Raw genomic sequence first — 25,602 nt, forward strand, 5'->3', positions numbered from 1 at the left:
CACACACACACACACACACACACACACACACACACACACACACACACACACACATATATTTCCTAGCATAGTCACCTCTCCAAATGGAAACTTTGAGAAGGGTTATGAAATGAAGTAAACAAAAATCTATCCAAAAGAAAGAAAGAGAGGCTGTGAAAAGAGCTGAGTGGAACAGTGTTTGTCTAGACACACAAAGTTCTGGATCTTCACCACAAAAACAGCAGCAACAACAACAACAACAAACACAGGTAAGAAAGGAGAAACATAATTGGAATCATTGGGACAAAGCAATTATAAAACTACAGATTCTGCAGAGAGTGCTAACTAATAACAACTTGGTTTTTAAAATGGCCAAGAGATCTAATTTGCCAAGCAAGATACACACATGAAAAATCATTAATTATGGAAGTATGATTTAAAACCAACATAAAAAAGTTCTAGAACAGCTAAAACAGAAATTAACAACTGAGGTGGTGGAGACTCATATCTTTAATCCTAGCATTCTGGGAGCAGAGGCAAGCAGAACTCTGAGTTCAAGACCTGCTTAGTCTACAGAGCAAGCTCCAGGATAGTCAGGGCTACACAGAGAAACCCTGTCTTGAGAAAAACCAAAATCAAACCAAACAAGCAAACAAAAAACTCCCAAATTGACAATATCAAATACTTTTGGGAAAGATATAAAGTGGAACTCTCAAAGACTTTAGTGAGTGTTAAGTATCTAATTACCAAGGAAAACAGCAGTTTCTTATAGAATTAAATATAGACCTTTGTGTGATCTAACAAATCCAATCCTAGGAATTCACACAAGAGAAATGAAAATATATCCACTCAAAGGCATATATAAATGTTTATGGCAGTGTAATTCATAATGGTTCAAAACTAGAAACAATCCAACTGTTAACAGATACTAGAATTAAAAAGAAAACAAAAAAGCAGGTCTAGAAAACGGTTTAGACGGTAACCGTGGTTGTCATACAAGCCTGACAATCTTAAGGTTGATCCCCAGAACCCATTCCATAAAGAAAAGGCACTTCACAAAGCTGTAGCATGTGCATGTCCATACTCATGGATCATATACAGGACGACAGTGAGTAGAAGGTTTAGATGCAGTATCTCTTTGCAACAGAATACTATCTGGTAATATAAAAGAATAAAATAACAAAATAGACCACATATAAATCTCAAAAGCAATCTACTAAGCCTGACACACAAAAAAAGCAAGCATTGTATAATTCCATTTATGTGAAACTCTAGAAAAGACAGAGATAACTACAACAAAAGAAAGCAAATCATTGGTTGCCCAGGGCCAGAGGTAGAGATGAACAGATGGTCTCAACAGGAATTGTATGGGGAGTGAGCTAAAAAGATAGTTCATCAGTTAAGAGCACTAACTGCTCTTCCAGAGGTCCTGAGTTCAATCCCCAGTAACCACATGGAGGCTCACAACCATCTGTAATGGGATCTGATGCCCTCTTCTGGTGTGTCAGAAGAGAGCAACGGTGTACTCATACATAAAATAAATAATGCTTTTTTAAAAAGAATTTTATAGGGTAATGAAACTTTTTTGTTTTATTTTGGTTTGTTTCCTTTCATTCAGGAATCCAGAACTTTGGGGAAGTAGCGAGGAACTTGTGCTGCTGCCACTTGGCTTTTCAACACACGGTTTCTTTGTGTATCCTTGATTATTCCTAAACTAACTCTGTAGACCAGGCTGGCCTTGAATCTACAAAGATCCCATTACCTCTGCCTCCTGAGCGCTAGGACTAAAACTGTGTGCTACTATAGCCCAGAACAGCTAGAGCTTGATTGTTGTTGTGGATCTGGTTTAACGATTGTATTATGTTAATTGGGTTCCCAATATTGCAGGAGATTCCAGATGTAAGACTCCGTATGTAAGATGATGAGGGTCCCTGTCCCCAGTTGGCTTTGATTAGTAAAAAAAAAAAAAAAAAAGTTGCTGGAAGCCAATGGTTGGGCAAAAAAACAGAGGCAGGACTTTAGGATTTGTGGGCAAGGGGACAGAGAGAAGGAAGAGAACCACCATGCTGGGGAAAGCAGAAAGATCAGGGCTGAGAAATGCGAGAGAGAGCAGGAGAGCGGGAGGGGGGGGGGAGGGAGGGAGAGAGAGAGAGGACGAACACCAACATGTAAGAGTTGGGGATCGTGGCCCAGAGGCTTGGGTCTGGGGCAGCCAAGATGGAATATAGGTTTTAGTGAGTAATAATCCAGGAATATTGAAGCAGAGAATGTGCTAACCACATAGAGGTTTGGGAGTGGGCCCGCCATTGAGATGCTTAGGTCATATTAAAATATAAAGCTGTGTATGCGCCTTTCATTCAGGAATCCAGAACTTTGGGGAAGTAGGGAGGAACTTGTACTGCTGCCACTTGGGTGACAACTGTGAAAAAAACTGTGACAGTTACTTGGGTATATATGTTAACCAAGCCTGGTGCTAAGAAATATTTTTAAAAGTGTTCATCACCAACAGTCATCAAAGAAATTAAAATTACTTAAGATTTTATCTTACTCCAGTCAGAATGGTTAATAATTAGAAAATGAAAGATGAGGCTGGAGAGATGATTCTGTGGTTAAAAGCACTTGTTACTCTTGAAGAGGACCCGGGTTCAGTTTCCAGCACCCACAGCACAGCTAATGCCAGTTCCAGAGGATTCAATGCCCAATTCTGACCTCCTTGGCACTGCAAGCATGTGGTGGACATACATACATGTAGGTGAAACACTCATACACACAAAATAAAACTAAATCCTAAGAAAAATAATGATAGAAAACGTTAGCCGGGCGGTGGTGGCGCACGCCTTTAATCCCAGCACTCAGGAGGCAGAGACAGGCGGATTTCTGAGTTCAAGGCCAGCCTGGTCTACAGAGTGAGTTCCAGGACAGCCAGAACTACACAGAGAAACCCTGTCTGGAAAAAAAAAAAAAAAAAAAAAAAGATAGAAAATGTTAGTCTAGGGCTGGAGAGATGGCTCAGCAGTTAAGAGCACTAACTGCTCTTCCAGAGGTTCTGAGTTCAATTCCCAGCAACCACATGGTGGCTCACAACTATCTATAATGGGATCTGATGCCCTCTTCTGGTGTGTCTGAAGACAGCTATAGTGTACTCATATACATAAATAATTCTTGAAAAAAAAATCAAAAAGGAAGAAAGAAAAAAAAAAAAGGAAAAACATTAGTTGAACACAATAGCCCAAACTTTTAATCCTAACACTGGAGAAGCAGAGGCAGAAACTCTTAGTTCAAGGCCAGCTTAGTCTACATAATGAGTTCCAGGCCAGCCAGGATAACACAGTAAGATCCTGTCTCATAAAACAAAATAAAGACAACAAATGTTGGCAGAGATATGGGGAATGGGGAACCTAATGAATGTACTATTACTGGAAGTAGAAACTGGTATAGTCATTATGGAAATCAGTATGGAAGTTCCTCAAAAAACTAGAAATAGACCTACCATATACAGGCATACTGCTCCTGGGTATATACCCAAGGGACTCTATTTTCCTACTACAGAGACACATTTTCATCCAAATTTATCATTGCTCTATTCATAATAGTTAGGATAGGCTTAGATGCTCGTTAGCTGATGAACTGATAAAGAAAATGTGGTACCTACATACGCTGGAATTTTATTCAGCTGTAAAGAAAAATGAAATTGGGCTGGAGAGATAGCCCAGCAATTAAGATCACTAACTGCTCTTCCAAAGGTCCTGATATCAATTCCCAGCAACCATATGGTGGCTCACAACCATCTGTAATGAGATCTGATGCCCTCTTCTGGTGTGTCTGAAGATAGCTATAGTGTACTCATTCATATATATAAGAAAACTTTACAAGAAAAAAAATCATAAAACTTCTATGTAAATTAGTGGAGCTTAGAAACATTATACTCTGAGGAAACTCAAACCCAGAAAAACAAATGTTACATGTTCTCACTCACCTGTGGATCTTAGCTTTGAATATCTAAATTTGTTTGTTTAACTTTGGAATACCTGTAGAATCCAGGAAGCTAGAAAGAAATTATTGATGGGGAGGGAGAAAAAGATCTTAAAAGAGGGAGGATAGCAGAACACAGATGATATGAAGGCAAAAGGGGGAATAATGAGGAGAGAGGTGTAAGGCAGGAGGGGGATTGGAGAGTAAGACAAGGAATAGGGCTGGGGAGGGATAGCTAACAATAGGGACCTTTGAAAAAGACATATGAAAGCACATTCATATTCATTCATTCTCTCTTCCTCCTCTTCCTCCTCTTCTTCCTCCTCCTCCTCTTCCTCCTCCTTCCTGTCTGTTTCTGTCTGTCTGTCTGTCTCTCTCTCTCTCTCTCTCTGATTCAAATAAAGTAATTGGAGTTACCCTATAGAGCAGATTATGCTCATCACAAAAGCCAAAGGTTGCCAAACACAAAACCCATTGTCAGGTATGGGATACTTCCTCTTGAGTTGATCAGAGGTGTCCTGGAGGCCCCAGAATAATTCAGGCTATTGCCATTGCTCTTGTTTGCCACCCATAACTGAATGTGAGGACCTGCTGGTAAAGACTACACATACTGGCCACAGAACATGGAATTGGTATTGGCTAGAAAACTCCCTTCCTGCTGGCTAGCTTTCATGGCACTAGAAGGTGTTATATATTCTGCTACGTGGGGGTGGTGCAGTGGTCAACAGTTTTAACTAGTCACAAACCTACTGATCTACAATAAAAGAGGCATGGCAAGCTGTGCCATTGGTGCAACAGTGGCAAGAATGCTCTAAGGTTACCAATCACTTCCTGATTGCACTTAAGAACTAGTACGCAGGAAGAAACACATGCATGATACTGTGAATCTGCTTGAAAACTCATGGCTGGGGAAATCACAGGCTCCAAGTGTAAACCTACTGCAGTTTCTCAGCTAAATGGACATAGGGTTAAACTACCCTCTAAATTTGTTTGTCTGTACCCACAGATATAAATTAGTGAACATCTCACACCTCATTAGAAAAGTTTCTTTGTGCACTGGAGGGTTACACAGAAACTTACAAAGGGTCAAAGTGGAGAGAATATGTGTCAATGGAGTGTTCAGTCACAAATAGGACATCTATATTACAACCCCTGCCAAGATACAAGGGCCATCAAGGAAGAGGGGACGAGATTTAAATAATCGGTCAGAGAAGACAGCAGCAACAGTATCTTCTGGACATTACAGAACTACTGCACTCATGAATTCACAACAGCTGTGGGTGACTGCACAAGGCTTATAAGCAATCATGCCACTCTACATTCTAATATGAAGGGAAAAGGGGTTTCCAAACAACCCCTAATTATCAAGGAGCCATGGACTGTTGACAGCTTCTGTGGAATAAAGACTCAGTTTTCTTTAAGGGTGTGGTGCTTAGTAGGTGCACCAGACTCAGTAGATGGCCCCACATGAAGGAGTATATGAGCAACACAAATTATATTCAATGGGTTATTTAGGGGAAAAAATGTGGCAGTATACAGCACTCCTAGCATTCAGGAGTCAGATCTCTATGAGTTCAAGGTTAGCCTGGTCTACAGAACTAGTTCCAGGACAGCCAAGGATACACAAAGAAACACTGTTTTAAAATGCAAACAACAAAAGCTACAGAGTTAGGGGAGTATGAAGGTACAGAACAGAACCAGGAAGAGTGGGGTAAATATGATCAAAATATAGTATATGACATATACAAAATATAGCATTTGACATATAGTTTTTATGTAAACTATAAATTTAAGCTTTGTAAATAATTTTTTCCTCTTGAAATAGGCCTTTCTTTTTTTAAAGATTTATTTATTTTTATTTTATGTGTATAGGTATTTTGCCTGCACATATACACCCCTTGTCCCATGGATCCCCTGGAACTAGAGTTATATATAATTGTGAACAGCCACGTGGGTTCTAGGAATTGAACCTAGGTCCTCTAGAAGAGCATCCAGTGCTCGTAATCACTGAGCCATTTCTCAAGCCCTATATATTTTAACAAACAAAAAAGGTCCATTAAAAAGTCTAATAAATCAAGCTTTAAATACATATTTGGGGCTAGGAATTTGATAGTGATAAGAGTGTTTACCTAGATGTGCTAGGCCCTGAATTTGAGTGCCAACATTGACAATAAGTAAGTAAATAAATTGGAGAAGAACAATGGAAAAGGTGGCTGCCAAAATTCCCCTAAACAGTATTTCTCCTTTAGTGTAAATCTTTCCAGGCAGAAAAAAAAGATTCCACATTGAGAATTAAATGGCAACAAAAACTAAATACACCACTTAGCATAATCTTGTCTAATAATGGGATGTTGCACCTTTTCATGACACCAACCAGAGGACACTAAGCCACACGGTTATCTTCAGGTAAACAAAGAGCATTTCCTTAATAGATATGCTAAGAGTAAGCTTAATTTTATTGACATGACTGAACTTCCTCATTTAACTTTTCAGTACTGTTTCTCTTTCCTCAGCCTAAAGCAGTAGACTCATTCTGAAAACAAGACAGACACTGGAACTCAGAACTGGGAAAATAGGTGAGTCCCTTGATACATCTACTTCTGTCACTCTTGTCTTTTTTTCCAGGAAATTCGGCAATAGCCACAATCAGATTGCCAAGGGAGAGGAGTCTGGCTAAACAGCCTGATGACAAAGAGGCTCTTCCAACCTGTCTTCCCAAGAGTAACCCCTTATGAAAGGTGGATTTCCTTTGTACAACTGTTTTGTCAAGCAGAGGATCAGACACTTCATACATTCTGCTTGAGTAAAAGACTTGATAGTAACTTGGAAGAGAGAAAAAACTGTTCTTCCTAAAGTCTTAGGGATGCTATATGCAGAAAGACACATTCTGATTGTGAAATGAACTTCCCAACCATGGTCACCTCCCATATATAATTACTGGCATGAAGAAACTCATGCCTACAGGTCAAACTGTTAGTGCCAGGTAGGCTGCTATAGTTCTCAGTTCCCCTAAGACAACCATGCATCACTTCCTCTAACTACTGCAATTCAGGAATAGTAATAGCATAAGGCATGTTTACGCTAGGCATAGTGGTACATACCTGTCATCCTAGTACTCAGGATGTGGTGTATTTCTTGAGACCAGCCTGGGCTACAGAATGAGATGCGTCTCAAAAAACAGAAGCCAAAACAAAAGCAAACACAAGGGATCATGAAATGAAAGCCAGTCTAACTCTGCTTCAATTCTAACCACTAAATGTTCCCTTAGAGCAAGCAACATGAACACACACACACACACACACACACACAAAAGAAGCATCTCTTGGGTGCCCTCTTGCTGCTATTATGGCTTTTCTGTAGGGCTGAAATGGAGTCATACTCTATGAACTAATAGAGAAGGGAAAAGAAAAGGCCAGGGCACAGAAATGGGAAGTTATTCTAATGGCAGGCAATGAGTAACATCCAGTGATTTATAGGAAAGATAATCCAATAATACAGTAAAATAAAACAGTGTGCCTGAGATGGTTTTGATTTCAAAAATTATAAAAACATATTTTTAAAAAGAGTAGGGGCACCAAGGGAAAGTCCAGATTGGAATAAATCAGGCACAGATGGGGGATGCAAAGAGGTTTCCATGATGCCCTACCACAAATGTTGCTTCAGTTACTTGTCTTCGAGAAACTAGTTTTATTTCCTTAAATTACATTTTTTTTTAATTAAAGTTCTTGAAGTACTTGTGGTTAAGTTCAATGGTTTACCTTCTAGCTTCTTATCAGCTACCCAGATGGCTACTGAAGCATTAATACTGAGATACGCAAAGAAGGCCTTTTCTCCTTTTAGTCTCAGAATGCTACAGACATTGTGACATCACTCCAGGAACCACCATTCAGCCACCAGCTTTGCGGACTAGCCAAGCAAAGCACACAGCTTTCCTAGAGCCATGGCCTTCAACTCCCTGCATTCAACAAATACCTGTGTCAAAGGAATACCAGCCTAAGGACCCCCAAATATCCCATCCTGACCTCAAACGTATCTGTCTGCAATCATCTCGTAGATGTAGAAAGTACTAGGATTCTAAGCTGACGATAATACAACAGGGGTAGGATCTTGCACAGGGCTCATGACGGAGGAAATTAGTGTCTCCAGAACCTAATGTAGGGGAAGGACACCATTCTCTCTACCACAGTTTTGCCCCTCTACTTTGTCTGCTATCATATCCAAAGCTTTTAAATATTTCAAGTCTATAATAAAAGCATATTTTAAAAGTAAACACAATAAAGTGTTAGCAAGCATATATGTGTATCCCTGACCTACTGTAGTAGAAGGTAGTTCTTGAAAAGGGAGCACAAAACACAGAATGAACTATGATGGTACTGCAGGACTGGAAGCCATCAGCAAAGGACACACTTTTTAAGGAAGCTCTGTTGCTCTCCAAATCATAATTTTGATCCTACATCTATGGAAATGGCTCTGGCACAGACAAAAGATCTAACTTCCTTGTGGGCTAGAAGATCACCTCTGCTTCAGGCTGGAATGCTCTTCTCTACAGAATCCAGGAACTGACACATGTAAACACCCCCCCAGAAGGACACATCCAAGAGGGAATGGAAAGAAAAATGATGGTCCAGATGTTCTGTAACTTGCAATGACTGCCAAATCACCATGGACCCGAAGCACCTGGGAGGCCAGGCTGTGTCAGGCCTTACTTCCTGGTTTCAGACAGCCAGGGACCTGTGGTTGGGTGGTGACTATGACAGCCTGCAGACTGGATGGGAGAGAACCCGTTAGAAGGGCACCAGCTGACAGGACTTGGGGGCTGAACACACAGAGCTTGATTTATCACTTCCTTACTCATAAAAATGTGATTCAAAGTGCTGCTGATTAGTGAAGGATTTAAATCGTTACCCTCTCCCCAGCCCTCTTCTCTCTCCACCCCCGGCACAGATGCTGCTACTCAGCCACAACACCCCCTTCTTGCCACTGTCCGTGCAAGCACAGCACAGGGGCCCAGAGAAGATGACTCATGTGCTGGGAAATGGAAAAGTGCATCTTCCCACCAACCAGCCCTGCTGAGTGCTCTGTTCACCCCTATCCCAATGGCAGCCCACACAGTGGGGTCTGGATGGCCGCCTCAGCTGCACACCGGGTACTTGGCAGCACGTCCGCAGAGCTCTGTGTCCCAGTTGAGTGTTATATCCTGTGGCCTGGGCTGTTTTTCCCTGAACTACTCTTGGAGCCTGTGACCACCTCAGCTCAGGCTCCTCTTGCCTCATGGAGGTGAGAGCCAGGGCAAGGGCAGTACAGGGAGTGGGGCCACAGGCCTTTACTTGTCATTCCTGACTAGAGGATCCACCTTATGACCAACTACAGAAAAGTTTTACAAAAGTATCTTGGCCTCAAATATGCAAGAGTCCTTCTCTATTCTTACCTTCCTTTCACCCATATTTTCTTAACCTTTACTTAACAGCTACAAGAAAAAGACTCACTGGTGGTCTATGAAAAGTCTAGGGTATTCCTTTCCACACACCAAAAGCTGTTGAAAACAGGCTCTTTACATTCACACCTACAGAGGCCATAGGTCATCTGTTGCTGAACTGTTTGTCCCAGCTCTCCAGCTCACACAGCAGTGGTGGCTTGGGTAGGAAAGCAAAAAATGAATACAGGGGCAACTGGAGGCCCTACTTACAGAGCCCAGTGAGCAGGCAGTGTTACTATGTAGTTCTGGCTAGCCAGGAACTTGATAAGTAGACCAAAATTAAAGGCGTGAGCCACCACACCCTGAGAGCTTCCTTCTTAGTAGAAAAATTTCCCTCCCTTTAGGACTGCACAGCCTCACTAGGATAGGACTTTATAGACTTTCTTATTTCCTTCTTCTTAGAAACTAGTGCTGTCCCTTAAGGCTCCAGGTCTTCTTGCAATAGCCACCTCAGCAAAAATTGGCTAAGTTATGAAGGCTCCTAAGCCTCTGTATCTTGCCCACTGCTGAACATTCTGGATGCTGTGTAAGTCACCCTGATGGGGAAATGTCTTCCAGGATTCAGATGGGACTGAAAACCCAGGCAGACCAGCTAAGAAGCTCCTCCAATCCTAGGAGAATCCCTGTCTGCAGGGAAAGTATGGCATGCTCACTCATTAGGGAAGTTCCCCACCAGCAACAAGCTGAACATAGATCCTAATACAGACAGGAAGGGAAGCAGATTGACTGCAGGTGAGAGAAGAAATTTCTTAGAAAAGGTAAACCAAAGAGCCAGTGGCACTGTCCAGAGACATTACATCTGCTTTATGACACAGTCTCCATGGGGCAATTCCTACTTCCTGGCACTGCAGATAAGAATCTGACCAAACATTCTCTGTTGACGCTCTGGAATGACTCCTTGGCAACGTGTTGTAAAGAAACACAAAATAATGTCACTCATACTACATATTTCTATCAAGTCAAACCACATCAGCCTTACCTAACTGAGGTAGAGGGAGGGGAAGGAATCCTAGAAACATCCTTCAAATGTGACATGGTCATCAGAACATTTTAAAATCCTGCCAATCTGCCCTTCCCTCCTCACCTCCCGCCCCATACCAAAAAAAAGGGCTCAGAAAAACACTTCAAAACACATACCCCAGTACACTGGTCAAATTCTGGGACTGGTGGTTTTTGTGCCTCCAGATTTGAGTCACCAAAGCTCATCAATTCTCTGTTCTTACCCTCTGGCAGGGTCCCATAAGGGATATCCCATAGGGAACTAGACTTTTCCATATTGAACAAACAGGGTACACAAGTCCAGAAACAGCAACTCCCAATCCCTGCCAAGCATACGGTCTCTGGAATGAAACATTTCAGCAATGTCTCTCTCTTGGGAGAAGTCCTGGGTATGCAGCCTCTAAGAGGCCTTGCTGCTGCCATTAGCATAGCCAGATGTGCAACAGCATCTCTAGATTTTTAAATTAAACTTTATACTTATGAATCTCTCTTTTTATTCCACCTAATCACTACAGAGTCTCACAGAATTTAAAGACTGAAATAAAGAATCTAAGAAGCAATAGAAGGGAGACAGGTATACGTGTGTGTGTGTGTGTGTGTGTGTGTGTGTGTGTGTGTGTGTGTGTGTCTGAGTTTCTGTTTCTCTGTGTATGTCTGCGTATATGGAGATTGAGTTAGTGATAAGGTAGCATCGGAAAGATACTAAATTCAACTCTGTCTAGATGGAGAAAAACTAGATTTCCCTTACCTTTCAACTGGGAGTTATGCACAGCAAACATGTTGATGGTCATAAGCTGCAGCATACGGGTACTTCCAATAGGAGATGGGCTATGCTGTAGTAATACTTGGAACTCCTTAAGGACCTTCTCAGCCACTGCAGGGAATGTCTCCATCCTATAAATACAGGGATTCCATTATTGAGGCTCATCCTTAAAAGCACTCAGAAGAACAATTCCCCTCTCCCAAGTACACAACTATTACCGAGGAAGTTTCTTTGCTACTTATTCCACAGTTCTGCACATATAGAAGAAGAAAGAGAACAAGTATTCCAAGCTTAGAGATGAAAACAACTCAATTACTGGATAAATAGCTATAAGTTATTACACTTTGGCAGGCTATTTCTTAAATGCCCCCCCCCCCATTAAGTGGATTCAAACTGACAAGAGTTTCTGTTTGAAACAGGTTTTGTAAACAGTGAACATATTTCCTTTAAACACAAATATCTACACTATCCCTAAAAGTCTCCTTTATGAAAACTGTACTCTGTAAAAGGAATCTAATAAAAAAAAAACAAAAAAAAAACAAAAAAAAAACCTTTCTTTACTTAAAGAATTACTTTAGAAATGAGACATGACGGATCATGCCTGTAAACCCAGCACTTGAGTGGCTGAGGCAGGAAGATCTCAAGTTCAAAATCAGCCAAGGATATACAGCAATAGCTTATCTAAAATTTAAAAATAAAAAGAAAAATGAAAAGGAAAGAACATTGCTCTGCCTTCTTAGGCATTATCACACTCACTGCCCACCCATGGGTCCCAAACTCTCCGTTCAAGAACCCCAAACCTAGAGCTCCCAATGGCCTGTTTCCAGCCTTTCCTGTGCTGCTATCCTCCCTCTCACAAGCCTCTGCTCATCGGGTCTGTATGTTTTCAGACCAGTGGAAATACAATGCCCTGGCCAACTGCCACTCCCAATACAGGAAGAGCCTGTAATGTAGGGAGGCAGAAATCCAGCCAGTGACCTAGGGCTTCTAAGGAGAGGTCATTCAAACCAGTGTTTGCCAAATGTGGCCGCTGGATCCTAAACAGTGGTGCATGCCTGGAGCTCCTTTGGCAACAAGGAGTAAACCACAGCTGAAATCCTCTGAAATAAAAAGCAAACTCAAACTTGGTGCTAGAGAGAGAAACCAGGCACACAGGCCTAAGGGCTATCCTGAACAATTCGTGGTCAGCAAAGTATCTTTTACCTTCCCCCCACTCCACCCAATCAAATTACTTGTGGTACTCTGAGGGGTGCAGTGGGGGAACAGCTCTAGGCTAGATTAATAAACAGAAAGCCAAAGCAGGCAATCATTCTCAAATCCTGGAAAAAGGTGGTGTGAGTTTTGTCCCAACCTAAGTCTTTATCGTTGAATAGCATCCTTCCCTGATAAGAAAACCCCAGAGCTTTATCAAATTCTGGCAATCTTTATATCTTTCCTTTGAATGACAACTTGTACTGCTGACCCTCTGGTGCCCACAAGTCATACCACAGCTACAAGTCAATCACAGTTTGCTCCAGCCTGGCCCTCCTCAACTGTCCTCATTTTCAATGGCACAAAACACACCATGCCTTTACTTCCCGCACCCCCATGCCATTTTAAGTGCCTGCCCCAAAGCAAAGCAAAACAAAGCAAAACAAAACAAAGCAAAAATTATTTCCCTCTAAAAAACTTCAGAGCTGCTAAAACTCTTGATAGGCTAGGAATGGCAGGGAGTGATGTTTGTGGCTGGACTGGATCCATTTTTCCCCATGGGCTATAACAAAGGTTTCATTTTAAATCCTGACACTGTGCAGCACTCTCTCTAGATGGAAGTGGGGAGGGGGCTAGTACTTCTCATTACAAGAAGAACAGAGTTCACTCTGCAAGAAAAGCAGCCACACTGGGCAAGTTTCAGAGCCATGTGTCTCTGTGTTGAAAGGGAGTAGAGCACCAGAACAGAATGACAGGACAGAAGTGTCACATGGGACATGTGTCTGAGGAAGCCTCTTCCCTGGGATAGGAACTGAAACAGATCCTTTAACACTCCATGGTCAGACTAAAGTCTCAAATGAGAACAAGTCAAATGCTCACATTTTTTTTTTTCCAGAAACTTAAAACAGCCCAAAATAAACCTTCCTTTGATAAGCACAACATAATTAAAGAATCAATGGTTAAGAATGTAGACTAGTCTCACACATCAAATATAAGAGAGCATAGCTCATTCCCAGAGCTCAGTAGGCATAGGCAAGCAGATCTCTTGAGTTTGAGGCTGGTCTAGTCTACAGAGCAAGTTCTAGCCCAGTCAGGGCTACTGGAGGAGACCCTGTCTTAAAAAGAGAAACTGAAAATCTGTTGGGTGGTTGTGGAGGAAGAATTACTCGAACTAAATCAAGTGTTATTAAGCAACAAATGGGAAAAGCACAGTTAATGGTCACCTTTACAGAGGCAAGAAGGTCCCTGTGAGTTCGAGCCCAGCGTGGGCTACATAATGAGTTCTAGGATAGCCAGGACTATAAAAGAGAGACCCTGTCTCAAAACAAACAAACAAAAAGTCATCTTTCTAGGATTCAATAATGAATACAAATATGTTTTAAAGATTTGTAACCAAAATTCTTTGATTTTGGTTTGAAATTATAAGCAGTTTCATGTATTTTTCTTTGAGAAATCTTTGAGAAATTCTTTGAGTTTCTTTGTACCTTACCTACATATTACAAAAAAATTATAATAAAACTAACATAATGATGATATATAATTTATATATATTTAAAGTGTGTTGTCTGTGTACAAGTGCACACCATGCAAAACCCAAAGCTGTACATGGTGGCATATGCCTGTAATGTTAGAGGCAGGAGGATAGTTGAATTTGGGGCCAGCCTTGTCTATTACATAGTGACCCTGTCTTGAAACAAAATAAACAATAAACAAAAGTGGAGGGGATCCACAAAATTATGTTTTTACAAATACATACGTAAGCATGCAGAAAGGCATAGAAGGACATATAACTCAATGTCTAATGCACTCTCTTTGGAGAGTACAGGATGGGGATGGGAATGAGCTGGGGACAGAGTGGAGAGAAGTATTAACCTTAGCTATAGCTTTGTATTTTGTAAGAGTTTCTGGATGTTACTTATGAAATAATTATAAATTTAAGACAAGAAGAAAGAGCATGAGCAACAACAATAAAGGGGGAAAGAGGAGGAAAAGAGAAACTGTCAGAAGCACCTGACAGGCCCAGATGCTGCAGAGACAGGTATGGTAGCATCTAGAACCTGGGAACTCGATAAACTGAAACTGGAGAACTGTAGTGAATTCAAGGCCAGCCTGGGCTAGTTATGGAGTTCAAGAACAGCTGGACTACAGTTTGAGACAAACAAATAAAAAACCAAAACCAACAAAAAGCACATCCATCAGTACTACCTGTAAAGGTGCCACTGATTTTATTATACTCACATGAGAGAAACCTCAACACATATCCAGTGAACAACTGTAAAGCAGTTTAATATGATTACTTTCACACACACACACACACACACACACACACACACACACACACACACAAATGACCCTAAAATATACACTAAGCATTAAAAGTATTCAGTTATCTCTGGCTATTAAGAATATGAGTAACTTAGTTGGGCATAGCAGTTCATGCCTTTAATCTTAGATCTTCCTTGGAAAGCAGAGGCAGGCAGATCTCTGTGAGTTAGAGACCAGATTCTTCTACAAAGTGATTTCCAGGACAGTGAAAGCTACACAGTATCGCAAAAAACAAAAAACAAACATATGAATATGAGTAACTTTTTTCTTTTTGCTAAGTATACTAAATATTTTACAATGTATATTGTATAATATTAAAAAAAATCCTCTATCATGAATACTTCTGAGTTTGGTATTTAAAGACATTTAGTAATTTTACAAATAAATTAAAATACAAATACTTGATTTTTAAAGAACTCAAATCTAAAATAAATACATAGGTCTTTACATTCCAAGACCTTGAAGCTGTGCAAATAGCATGTTGATGCAAGCAAGCACAAACTTGTGTGGTGACTTTAACCAAGACAGTAAGAGGAAGCAAAATTATTCTAGTTGTCATAATTCAAGAGTTTATGCTACCAGTTGCCAGCCTCTGACCTCTCTCAGTTGAGGCCAAGTGTAGATCTCATCCAACTCACAGGGACAGCATCTATCAGAAGCCTCCAACAACGCTGACTGATTCCTTTACTAGAGTACAAGAGGGCTCAGCTCCTATTCTTTCAAATTTAAGAAGACCGATCATTTTCAAAGCATACACTTCACTGACTTACATGGCTAACTTGTAATCTCCAGAAACAACTTATCTTGTTTGGATGGCAATTTCAAGAGACAAATCTTTCAGACAACACTGGGACCAAGACTCAAGAATGCCTCAGACAGTGACTAACAGGGCAGGCCTAATCCCTCAGATGCTGAGGACACAGCTGGGCTAGACAACATTTTCTGTAGAAAAAAAAAAAAAAAAAGCAGGATCCCTAACTTTTCTCAATTTCTTATTCTTTAAAAACTTAAAACATCACAGGAACAAAAAAAATTTTTTTTAGCTAAACCATGTCACATGGGTGATGAGAGAAAATACCATATTTACTGAAGGACATCTACATAGTTTCTACTTCAGGACTGTTCTGTGAAGTACCACTACAACCGTGATTTGCCCTAATTTCTCTGTGGAAACCTACTTCTTGTTCTGGAGTCGCTGGGTAAACGGGGACTACTGTTTAACTTTCTGAAAAGTTGTACATGGTTTCTCAGAGGCCTACCCCATTTTACACCATCAGCAATATGTAAAGTTGCTCATTTCCTCCAACCCTCCTTGAGGATGATTTTAACTCAAAGCAAATCATTTTTGAATGACAGCCTTTACAGTGTGCTACAGACAGAACACAGGGTGATTGCTTTAGACTATCAGGACCCTAAAGGGCTGTCTGAGGCAGACCTGGTCTAGCACCTCACCATAGGTATGGGCCTTCTGCTAGATGCAGATGCAACACCAAGCAACTCAGTCTCTCAAATAGTAATACCCAGGACAAACTCCAAGGCAAAGGATAACTGAGACAAACTAAGGCAGATTAGAAAGAAAATGGACAGGAACTAGAAGGAGCCTTAGCAACAATCTATTTAAGAGGGCTCGAGAGATGGCTCAGCAGTTAAGAGCATTGCCTACTCTTCCAGAGGTCCTGAGTTCAATTCCCAGCAACCACATGGTGGCTCACAACCACCTGTAATGGGATCAGATGTACATGCAGATAGAGCACTCATATACATACATTAAATAAATAAAAATAAATCTTAAAAGGAAATAATAATCTACTTAAACCACTGCTAGGAGACTGAAGTGCACAAAACCTTCTGACTTGTTTACTTTGGAGGTCTTCTAACTATCCATTGTTTTTTTTGTTTTGTTAAAAAAAAAAAACTGTAGAGGCCTTTAATCTCCTTAAACCTGTCAGCTGATGTCAACAATAAGCAGCCTTGCCTTGCACACAGTAGGTGTTCAAGTATATACAGATACAACATGGAAACCCAGGCGTAGAAAAGACCAAGAACAAAAGAATAGTGTCAGGACTTTTCCAAAAAAGGAGGCACAGTGTGTGCCTTTCTTCAGCTGTTCTCCATTACAATCTCAGTCTTCATTCATCTTCAGCACCTGGCATAGTTCACATCTCCTTGTTAATTAGACATCAGCCCATGTCGTTATGTGTAGCTTGTACTCACTGCTTGTCTAGCCTAAGAGAATTTTACTTAATTTTTTTCTTCTCACTTCTTAAAAGATTTACTTTGTGTGTGTGTGTGTGTGTGTGTGTGTGTGTGTGTGTGTGCCACATGTGTGCAGGTGCCCACAGAGGTTAGAAAAGAACACTCAATCCCCTGAAGTTGGAGTTAGAGTACTGTACAGGTGTACAGTACCAACATGGGTACCGGAAATAAAAGCCAAGATCTCTGCAATATCTCTCTATAGTCATTAAGCCATCTTTTCAGCCCCCTCCACCCCCCTTTTTTTTTAACAATAGGAATGTTACTTTCTCGTATCTCAAGAACAGTATTAGAGGAATACTCATTCAGAGACTGAAGTATGTCTACAATTGATAGACGTTTTCTTTATTGAAAAGGACCATGTTTCACCTTTTATAAAGACAAAAACTGGCCAGGCAGTGGTGGCACACGCCTTTAATCCCAGCACTTGGGAGGCAGAGACAGGCGGATTTCTGAGTTCCAGGCCAGCCTGGTCTACAGAGTGAGTTCCAGGACAGCCAGGGCTGCACAGAGAAACCCTGTCTCGAAAAACAAAAAACAAAACAAACAAACAAAAAGACAAAAACTGGATCAACTATCTTTTTTTGAGGGAGGGATGGAGGGACGGAGGGGCGGAGGGAGGGAAGAGAGAGAAAGAGACAGACAGACAGACAGACAGACAGACACAGAGACACAGTGTATGTTGGAGCACATGTGTCTCAATGCATAGATGGAGGTCTGAGGATAAATCACAGGAGTAGGCTCTCTTTCTCCCTATTGATAGAACTCAGGTCATCAGTCTTGTGACATGCACCTTTACCCAATGAGCCATCTCACTAGCCCTGGATTGACTTTTTGACAACTGATGTTATACTCAAGAACATTAGCGATCCAGAAAATTAATCTAGAGTAAGTGAAATTCATTCGTAGTCTCTGTTTCTGTTTCTGTCTCTGTCCTTTCTCCTCCCCCCCTCTCTTGAGATAGTCTCATATGTATCCTAAGCTGGCAAAGAACTTGTCATACAGCCAGTGATGATTTTCAACTCCTGATTCTTCTGCCTCTACCATTTGAGTGGTAGAATTACATGAATGCCACCACACCCAGTTTTTATTGGTGCTGGAGACTGAACTTGGGCCTTCCTGAACTCTAGGCAAGTAAACAAACCAACTGAACTACATCCTTAGTCCTCTTTTTCCAGCTGTTAATCATTACTGTAGCTTTTCCCTAGATTTGTTCCTAGTATCTATGCTTAAATGAGGATTCTAAAAGAGAAATAAAATAAGCTATAATTAATACTTAATCTCATTAAAAATATATATCCTTAATATTCTTTCCATACATTCTGAAGTAAGACTTATACAAGCTTTTTTTTTTTTTTTTTGGTTTGATTTTTCGAGACAGGGTTTCTCTGTGTAGCCCTGGCTGTCCTGGAACTCACTCTGTAGACCAGGCTAGCCTCAAACTCTTGAACTCAGAAATCTGCCTGCCTCTGCCTCCCAAGTGCTGGGATTAAAGGCGTGCGCCACCACTGCCCGGCTTATACAAGCTTTTGAGTTCCATGTTTCTGATGAACAAGACACATCTGAAACTGTAGGTCTCCACAAGGGGCACTGTGGCCCCCAAGGAACATTTGTCTGGAGACAGTTTTAATCACAACTTGGGAGTGGAGTAAGTGACTGTTGTGTAGAAAGGTGCTACAAACATTCAGGCTCTCAAAGCTCAAGATGTCAATAGTTTGGAAGTTAGTGAACTTGGACATTGATAAAGGGAAAGCAGGTGTGGGCGTACAAGTACAATCCTGGCATTTTGGAGGTGGCCACAAGGAGGATCAGAACTTTTTTTTTTTTTTTGGAGGATCAGAACTTTAAGCATAGCCTGAGCTACATGACGGGGCCTGGGGGCAGGGGAAAGGAAAGGAGAAACAAAGAAAAGAACAGGAGTTAAAGAGTTGAGTGCAAGGTAGGAAAAGAAAGGTGAAAACTGGCAACCATAGAAGCTAGCTAACAGGAGAGGCATTAGCTTATTTTAATCGTGCAATTAGTACTTCCTGCATCCTGTTCTCTCACCAGTCTATACTGAACATGTCAGCTACCATCATAACTGCAGCTTTGCACTCACTGATGACCAGCTGCAGTCCACCAGAACCTACTGGATTACCAGATACTTTTCTCTGGCCTTTTCCAATCTTTTTCTTAGAATGTTTATTTCTTCATCCACATAACTGTTAACTGAGCACTCAGAATACAGCTGAGTTAGACAAAGCTTCTTCCACTGGAGCATGTGTTGACAGTGCTAGGGAGAACTTAGAAGCAACTAACATACACAGTTTATTTTTCCCAAATAAATTACTCCACACTTATTTCTGATGGTAGAGATTTTTATCTTTTGGCACTTCTCCAATGATTCCAAGTCATTTCAGAATCTAAAATATCCTTGAAATGGCCATGACTATTACTCTCGCCCAAAATGATGCCAGACAAATACAATGTGAAGCATACTTTCACTCACAAGCAACAGGGCAATGGCTCTTCAAGCAGGACACAAAGCCTTTCATCGTCTCAAAAGAGTAAACACAGAGTATATAGAAGCTGACTTGATCCTGTTTTCCCACAGGAAATCTATGTAATTACAGGGAACCCTACAAGTTCATGGCAGTGAAGAAAAAGGGAAACGCCTTAACAGGAGACTTGCAATATGAAGCCAATCACCTCAAAGGGCAGCTCACCGTACGTAAAACTTCTAATTCAGAAAAGACTGAAAATCAACAGGAACACAAGCATGGTGGTACTCTTGGGAATTCCAGCACTTGGAAAGCTGAGGCTGGAAGGTTGCCAAGTTCTAAGCCAGCCTGGGCTACACAGAGAGACCCTGTCTCAAAAAACCCGAAGCTAACTGAGCAGCACACCTTTATAGAAAGGCTGCTGCTTCTTTAGTGTCCTTTACTCAAGGAGTCCCTACGCAGAGACACTCAGCACACATCTCCTCTGACATTGAAGGCATTGTCAAGCTTTTGGATGATGAGTTTTACATTGTTAGGAAAAACTCTTCTGATGCACAAAAGGAACACTCAAAACTCTTCCCAGGAACTTAAGGGAGAAAGTCTTAAGTTTCTACACATACTGCCTTCCCTGGGGCTTACAGGGATTTACTGAGATCAGCAATGTGGCACATGGAACTGAGCACATAGGAAGTTGGTCAGGTCAGAAGACCACAGAGGAAGGAAAATGTTACTCTGTTATTGAGGAGAGATTAGGAGATAATTTTTCCCCAAGGAGGACCCCTGGAAGCTGCACCCAAGGATATAGCATGACTATCTCAGACTTCCTGGGAGTTAAGCAGGAAGGCAGAGTCAACAGAAACCCAGAGGGACGAGAAGAGGGGGCTGGGAAAGACTGTCCTAAAAGAATGGTTTCAGGAAAGAAAGAAAACAAGGAGAGACAAAGATAGTGATATCTCTCAAACTTTATGAGCACAGTAGGAAAGAGAATGAAGGAAAGGTGGAGGCCTCTAAGAATTCACACCCTGTGCCCTCGGTTACAAACACAGGCTAGTTGCTAACAATATTAAATTCCAAAATGACTTGTAATGTAGGGAAATAAAATAAACATCCTGCACACTTACCCAATCCGGGTAAACAGCTTCCCATGGGCATGGAGAAAACTGAGGATGAACCTTTTGTTCAGCTGCATGGGAAAAAGGGAGAGGAGAAAACAATTAACTTTCCCCAGTTTCCTGTTTCTGAATACAGTCCCTAGTGACACAATAACCTGGCCAGGGTCTAAAGGGGTGGGCACTGGAGATGGGAACCAAATGGACATGCCCAAACTCTCACACAGACCCAGGGCACATGCCCAGCAGCTGCTTTCAGCTGAGCCAAGACAACAGAAGACTCAGTGAGTGGACAGCACCCTCTGCTGGCAATGGCACCCCTGTGCAGAAATAGAAGCTGCAAATCTGAACTGAACAGGTTTATAGAGGGTGATGCTTCTTCCTCTCTATAGGATCGAGAAACCACTACTGGCTCCATAATAATGGAAATTAAATTCTGACAGAGATAGAGTAACAGCGATTTTAGAGAAATTCCTGATCCTACTTATGAACTGTTTTTCTACCTATGTATGAAAGCAGGCCTCTGATAACTAAGGTTAAGGTATTTACCACTAAGGTGGCTCATCCAATACTTTACTAACTTTTGAAACTGGGGTTCAGTTCTGGACATGGAGCTAAAGATTAGGGTATCTACAGAGGCCAGGCATATAGTAGATTGGTGGTGACAACAGGAACCTCTGGCTGATACTCTCCAGTCCCAACAAACGTTCTATGTAGAACCAAGCTAGGAAGTGGAATATGGGTTTTTATGTAAAGTGCTCTGGCTTTTTAAGTACTAGATACATATAAAAAATACTTAAACATTAGCTAAGTCTCAAACTCATTTGCCAGCCACATGTAGCCTATGAGCTACCAGTCTACAATCTTGAATCAAAGATTCTAGAAAATCTATCTCAATCAAAACTGAGATAATTCCTTCAGGAAAATAAAGAGGGTCTGGGGAGTTGAATTGAACTCCAAAGAAAGAAGAGACAATTTAAAAAAAAAAAAAAGATTTATTTACTTTATGTATGTGAGTGCGTTGTAGCTATCTTCAGACACAACAGAAGAGGGCATCAGATCCCATTACAGATGGTTGTGAGCCACCATGTGGTTGCTGGGAATTGAACTCAGGACCTCTGGAAGAGCAGTCAGTGCTCTTAACCGCTGAGCCATCTCTCCAGCCCCAAGGAAGGACAATTTGAAGACCCAATCTCACTGTATCCCTGATCTCCTAGAAACAGTACCCCATGGTCTGCCAGAAGGGAGGGCTGAAGTTGCTGACTTCTGCTGAGAGTAGTGGCAGACACATCTAAATCCAGCACTTGAGAGACGAGTGGATCTCTGAGTTGAAGAGAAACTTGTTCTAGAGTGAGCTCCAGGACAAGCAGGGCTACACAGTGAGACCTTGCCTCAAAAACATCTTTAAAAGTTTTAAAGAAATGTTGATTTCAAGTGGGGAATTAGTGGATCAGCATGATGGCTAGCAGGTAAAAGCACTTGACACCAAGCCTGGCAACCTGAGTTTAATCGCCAGGACTTACACGGTAGAAGAAGAAGAAGAGCAACTCCCACAGGCTTACCTCTGATCTCCAGACGTACACTCAAGCCCACACACATGCATGGACTAAATAAATAGATAAATGTAAAAAATAAAAGCAAAGACGGTAACTACAAAAATAAGGAACAAATTCAATAGCCCTGGATAGTATATCCCCAAAGAATAAAAACTACTGAGTCATCAGCCTGCAGAACACCAATAAAATTATGGTAGTTCTATCTCTTTTATACAGAAATGAGATGTAGCAATGATTTCAACATCAAATATGGTGAATAAAGCTTCCATTTTTATTTTTGCATTTAGTGCATTAATTACACTGAAGAGCTATTAAAGAGCTAAAGGATGTATGTCTAGTTTAAAAGCTCAAGCTAGTTACAGCATGCTATATCAAGGCCAGGGATAGTGGGAAAGGCTTTACCAACAGTTTTTACCAAAATTAGTAGCAAAACCTTGACCAGAGTACAGCTCTCAAGACTCTGCAGGAGAGAAGGATGGTGTGAACAGACTGGCTTCCCACCAAACAGACTTACATCTAATTCTACACAGACAATTTACCTGGTATAGTAGACCTCTAGCAACTGCCCCAACCTCCCTAAGTTCTTTCCTCATCCCTTCAGATCTGGTCTTGCTGTGGCCCAGACTGGCCTTGAATTTGCAATTTTCCCACCTCCACCTCCTCAGTGCTGGGATTTTAGGCAAACACTACACACACCCTGTTTCTTACAACTTTTCCATAGGTATGAAATAACTTAAGATAGGAAGGTATACTACATTCTCTATTCCTATTTTAACCTACTTATTTCTCTTCACAGCTATCAATCACACAGGTTAATCCATAAATAGAAGAGATTCTCTATAAGTTGCTTATATTTACATGTAAAGGATATTTTAGTAAAAAGAGAATTGTTAGTAGTCCACTAATTCAAGCCTAAAGTCATCCTTTAAGCCCTAAGGCAACCCCAACAAGTAACCTGCTTTAAATAGGAGTCAGCATTTTAATCCAGGCCTTTAGACTCTATGCATAATTTTCCTTCTCTTAACCTCAGAAACAGAACATGTTAACTGATGCAATGAGGAATGAATGAGAACAACTGAAAAGCATTACAGGTTTGCTTGAAGTCTTCTTTACTGAATGGATAGAAGATACTGAACCAGAAAGTTCCTAGAATGGAGTGAAACCCCAGAGCTTTTGGAACATCCTGGCATTGCCCATACTCCTTAAGGGATTGTCTCGGAAGAGATAAATTAAGTCTACCTAATCACTTAAATCTATATTTGCTACTATTCTATTTTAACTACATCTAGTTTTTTTTTTAAGTCACTATATTTGCTACTATTGTATATTTTAACTGAATCTAGTTTTTGGAAGTTTTTCTTTGTTTAGTTTTGAGACAGAGTCTCACTATGTAGATGTCTTAGAACTCACAGAGATCCATTTGCCTCTGCCTCTGTCAGGAGCTCTGGGATTAAAGGTGTGTACTGTCATGCACATTTTTTTTTTTTTAAAGAAAACTTTAATTTGAAAGTATATACACGGGCTGGAGAGATGGCTCAGCGGTTAAGAGCACTGACTGCTCTTCCAGAGGTCCTGAGTTCGATTCCCAGCACCCACATGGTGGTTCACAACCATCTGTAATGGGATCCAAGTGTACTCATACATAAACTAAATAAATCTTAAAAAAAAAAAAGAAAGTATATACACTTTCTCCCTGACCTTGAGAACTAACTCTTTATTTTCTGCCTAAAATATCTGTTACTCTAACTTTGTTCCACTTTATCATCACCAAAACCACTTTAGTTAGGAAAGGAAGTAAAAATGTGGGTGTATTATAGAGGTATATAGCATGCGACCCAAAGGCAGATCTGTTACACATTGATCAAAATGAGTCTTACATTCACAAGGGACAATATGAAGTAAACTAACTCTGAAGCAGGATCTTTGGAGAACTCCAAAAACAAATAAAAACACAGAGGGATCAAAGCCATGGCCTTGCACATGGGAGGCAAGTAGTTTCCTCCTGAACTAGTCTTTTGAGACAGGGTCTTACTAAGTATTAGCTCAGACTGGCCTCTAACTCTTTGCAAGGATAAGATTATGGGTGGCCCTTAAGAATTCATAACTGAGCTGGGCAGTGGTGGCGCACACCTTTAATCCCAGCACTTGGGAGGCAGAGGCAGGCAGATTTCTGAGTTCGAGGCCAGCCTGGTCTACAGAGTGAGTTCCAGGAAGCCAGAGATACACAGAGAAACCCTGTCTCGAAAAACAACAACAACAACAAAAACAAAAAACAAAAATAAAAAGAGAGAGAATTCATAATTGAAACCAAGTTTTTCCAAGTCAGAAAAACTTTAGTATGAGCTTTTCTCTCCAATACATTACCACAGACTGGTTTCCATTTCTTTTTCTCTCTTTTTTTTCTTTTTCTTTTTTTTTTTTTCTTCGTGACAGGGTTTCTCTGTGTAGCCCTGGCTGTCCTGGAACTCACTCTGTAGACCAGGCTGGCCTTGAACTCAAAAATCCACCTGCCTCTGCCTCCCACGTGCTGGGATTAAAGGCGTGAGCCACCACCGCCCGGCTGGTTTCCATTTCTACAACTTATTTTTTATTTTTTCTTTCTGTATATATATCTATGTAAGCATATGTAGGTGCCCTAGGAGGCCAGCTAGAGTAACAAGCATTTGTGAGCTCCCTGACATGGGTTCTGGGAACTGAACTCAAGCCCTAGGGAAAAGAGCACTCTGAAACTCACTATGAAGACCAATGAGTCATTTCTCCACTCTCCCCCCGCCCCCTTTTCTGAGGCAGAGTCTTACTATGTAACCCTGGTTGACCTCGAACTTGGTATGTAGAATGGGCGAGCCTTGAACTCACAGAGATTTGCTCACCTCTGCCTCCTAAATTCTGGAATTAATGGCTTCCTAAGTGCTGTGATTAAAGGAGTGTACCACCATGCCCTGTTTTGCAACTTACTTTTAATACACACCTAAATGTTCTCACGCAAGTAGACAAAGAACTGCCTCTAGATCATTCTTGTATATTTACCTACTATTCACCAGAAACTAAAAATGCTTCTTGGGAATAGTCCCTAGAGACGGTGTTGAAAGAGACAGTAACTGTCTTTACAATTCAGGACTAAAGCCAATTCACTGCGGACTCTAAACTTACCCCAAACAGATATTAATGACATTAGGTGCATGAGTAGGTCTCCAGAATGAAGTCTGCCATTGAGTAAGATCATCAGTTTTAAAACTTTTTTATTGTTGCCTCAAATATATTTTGCTAGTACTGTCACCCCCAACACACGCGCGCGCACACACACACATACACACTGTAAAATGAAGTCTCTACTAGAGAATTACCTAGCTCATAAATGAAAAGGTTAAAATACAAATAAAAGAATTCCGAAGCCAGGAAACCATGATGATACATACCTGAAGTCCTTGCACTTCTTAAGTAGAAGCAGGAAGATCATGAGTTCAAGGTTATCTTTGGCTACATAGCAAACCTAAGGCCA

At 41.0% G+C, this 25,602-nt stretch overlaps 1 protein-coding gene across 3 annotated transcripts in view; it reads right to left on the reverse strand.

Moving 5' to 3' along the window:
* The window catches only part of Smg6 (SMG6 nonsense mediated mRNA decay factor), a 229,827-nt gene that overhangs the window by 154,557 nt on the left and 49,668 nt on the right, over positions 1–25,602 (reverse strand). For 2 of the 3 annotated variants that reach the window (XM_028759168.1, XM_028759169.1), the window contains exons 9-10: positions 20,560–20,621; positions 11,175–11,320 (exon numbers count right to left, since the gene is read on the reverse strand). In XM_028759168.1, coding sequence (XP_028615001.1) covers positions 11,175–11,320; positions 20,560–20,621 — 208 coding nt within the window. Of the gene's footprint in view, positions 1–7,052; positions 7,087–11,174; positions 11,321–20,559; positions 20,622–25,602 lie in introns of those variants that run through there. The other variant, XM_028759170.1, reaches the window with a different exon arrangement.

The sequence above is a fragment of the Grammomys surdaster genome, unplaced genomic scaffold (genome assembly GCF_004785775.1).
Source record: "Grammomys surdaster isolate TR1022 unplaced genomic scaffold, NIH_TR_1.0 126278, whole genome shotgun sequence".
Taxonomy (NCBI): Eukaryota; Metazoa; Chordata; class Mammalia; order Rodentia; family Muridae; genus Grammomys; species Grammomys surdaster.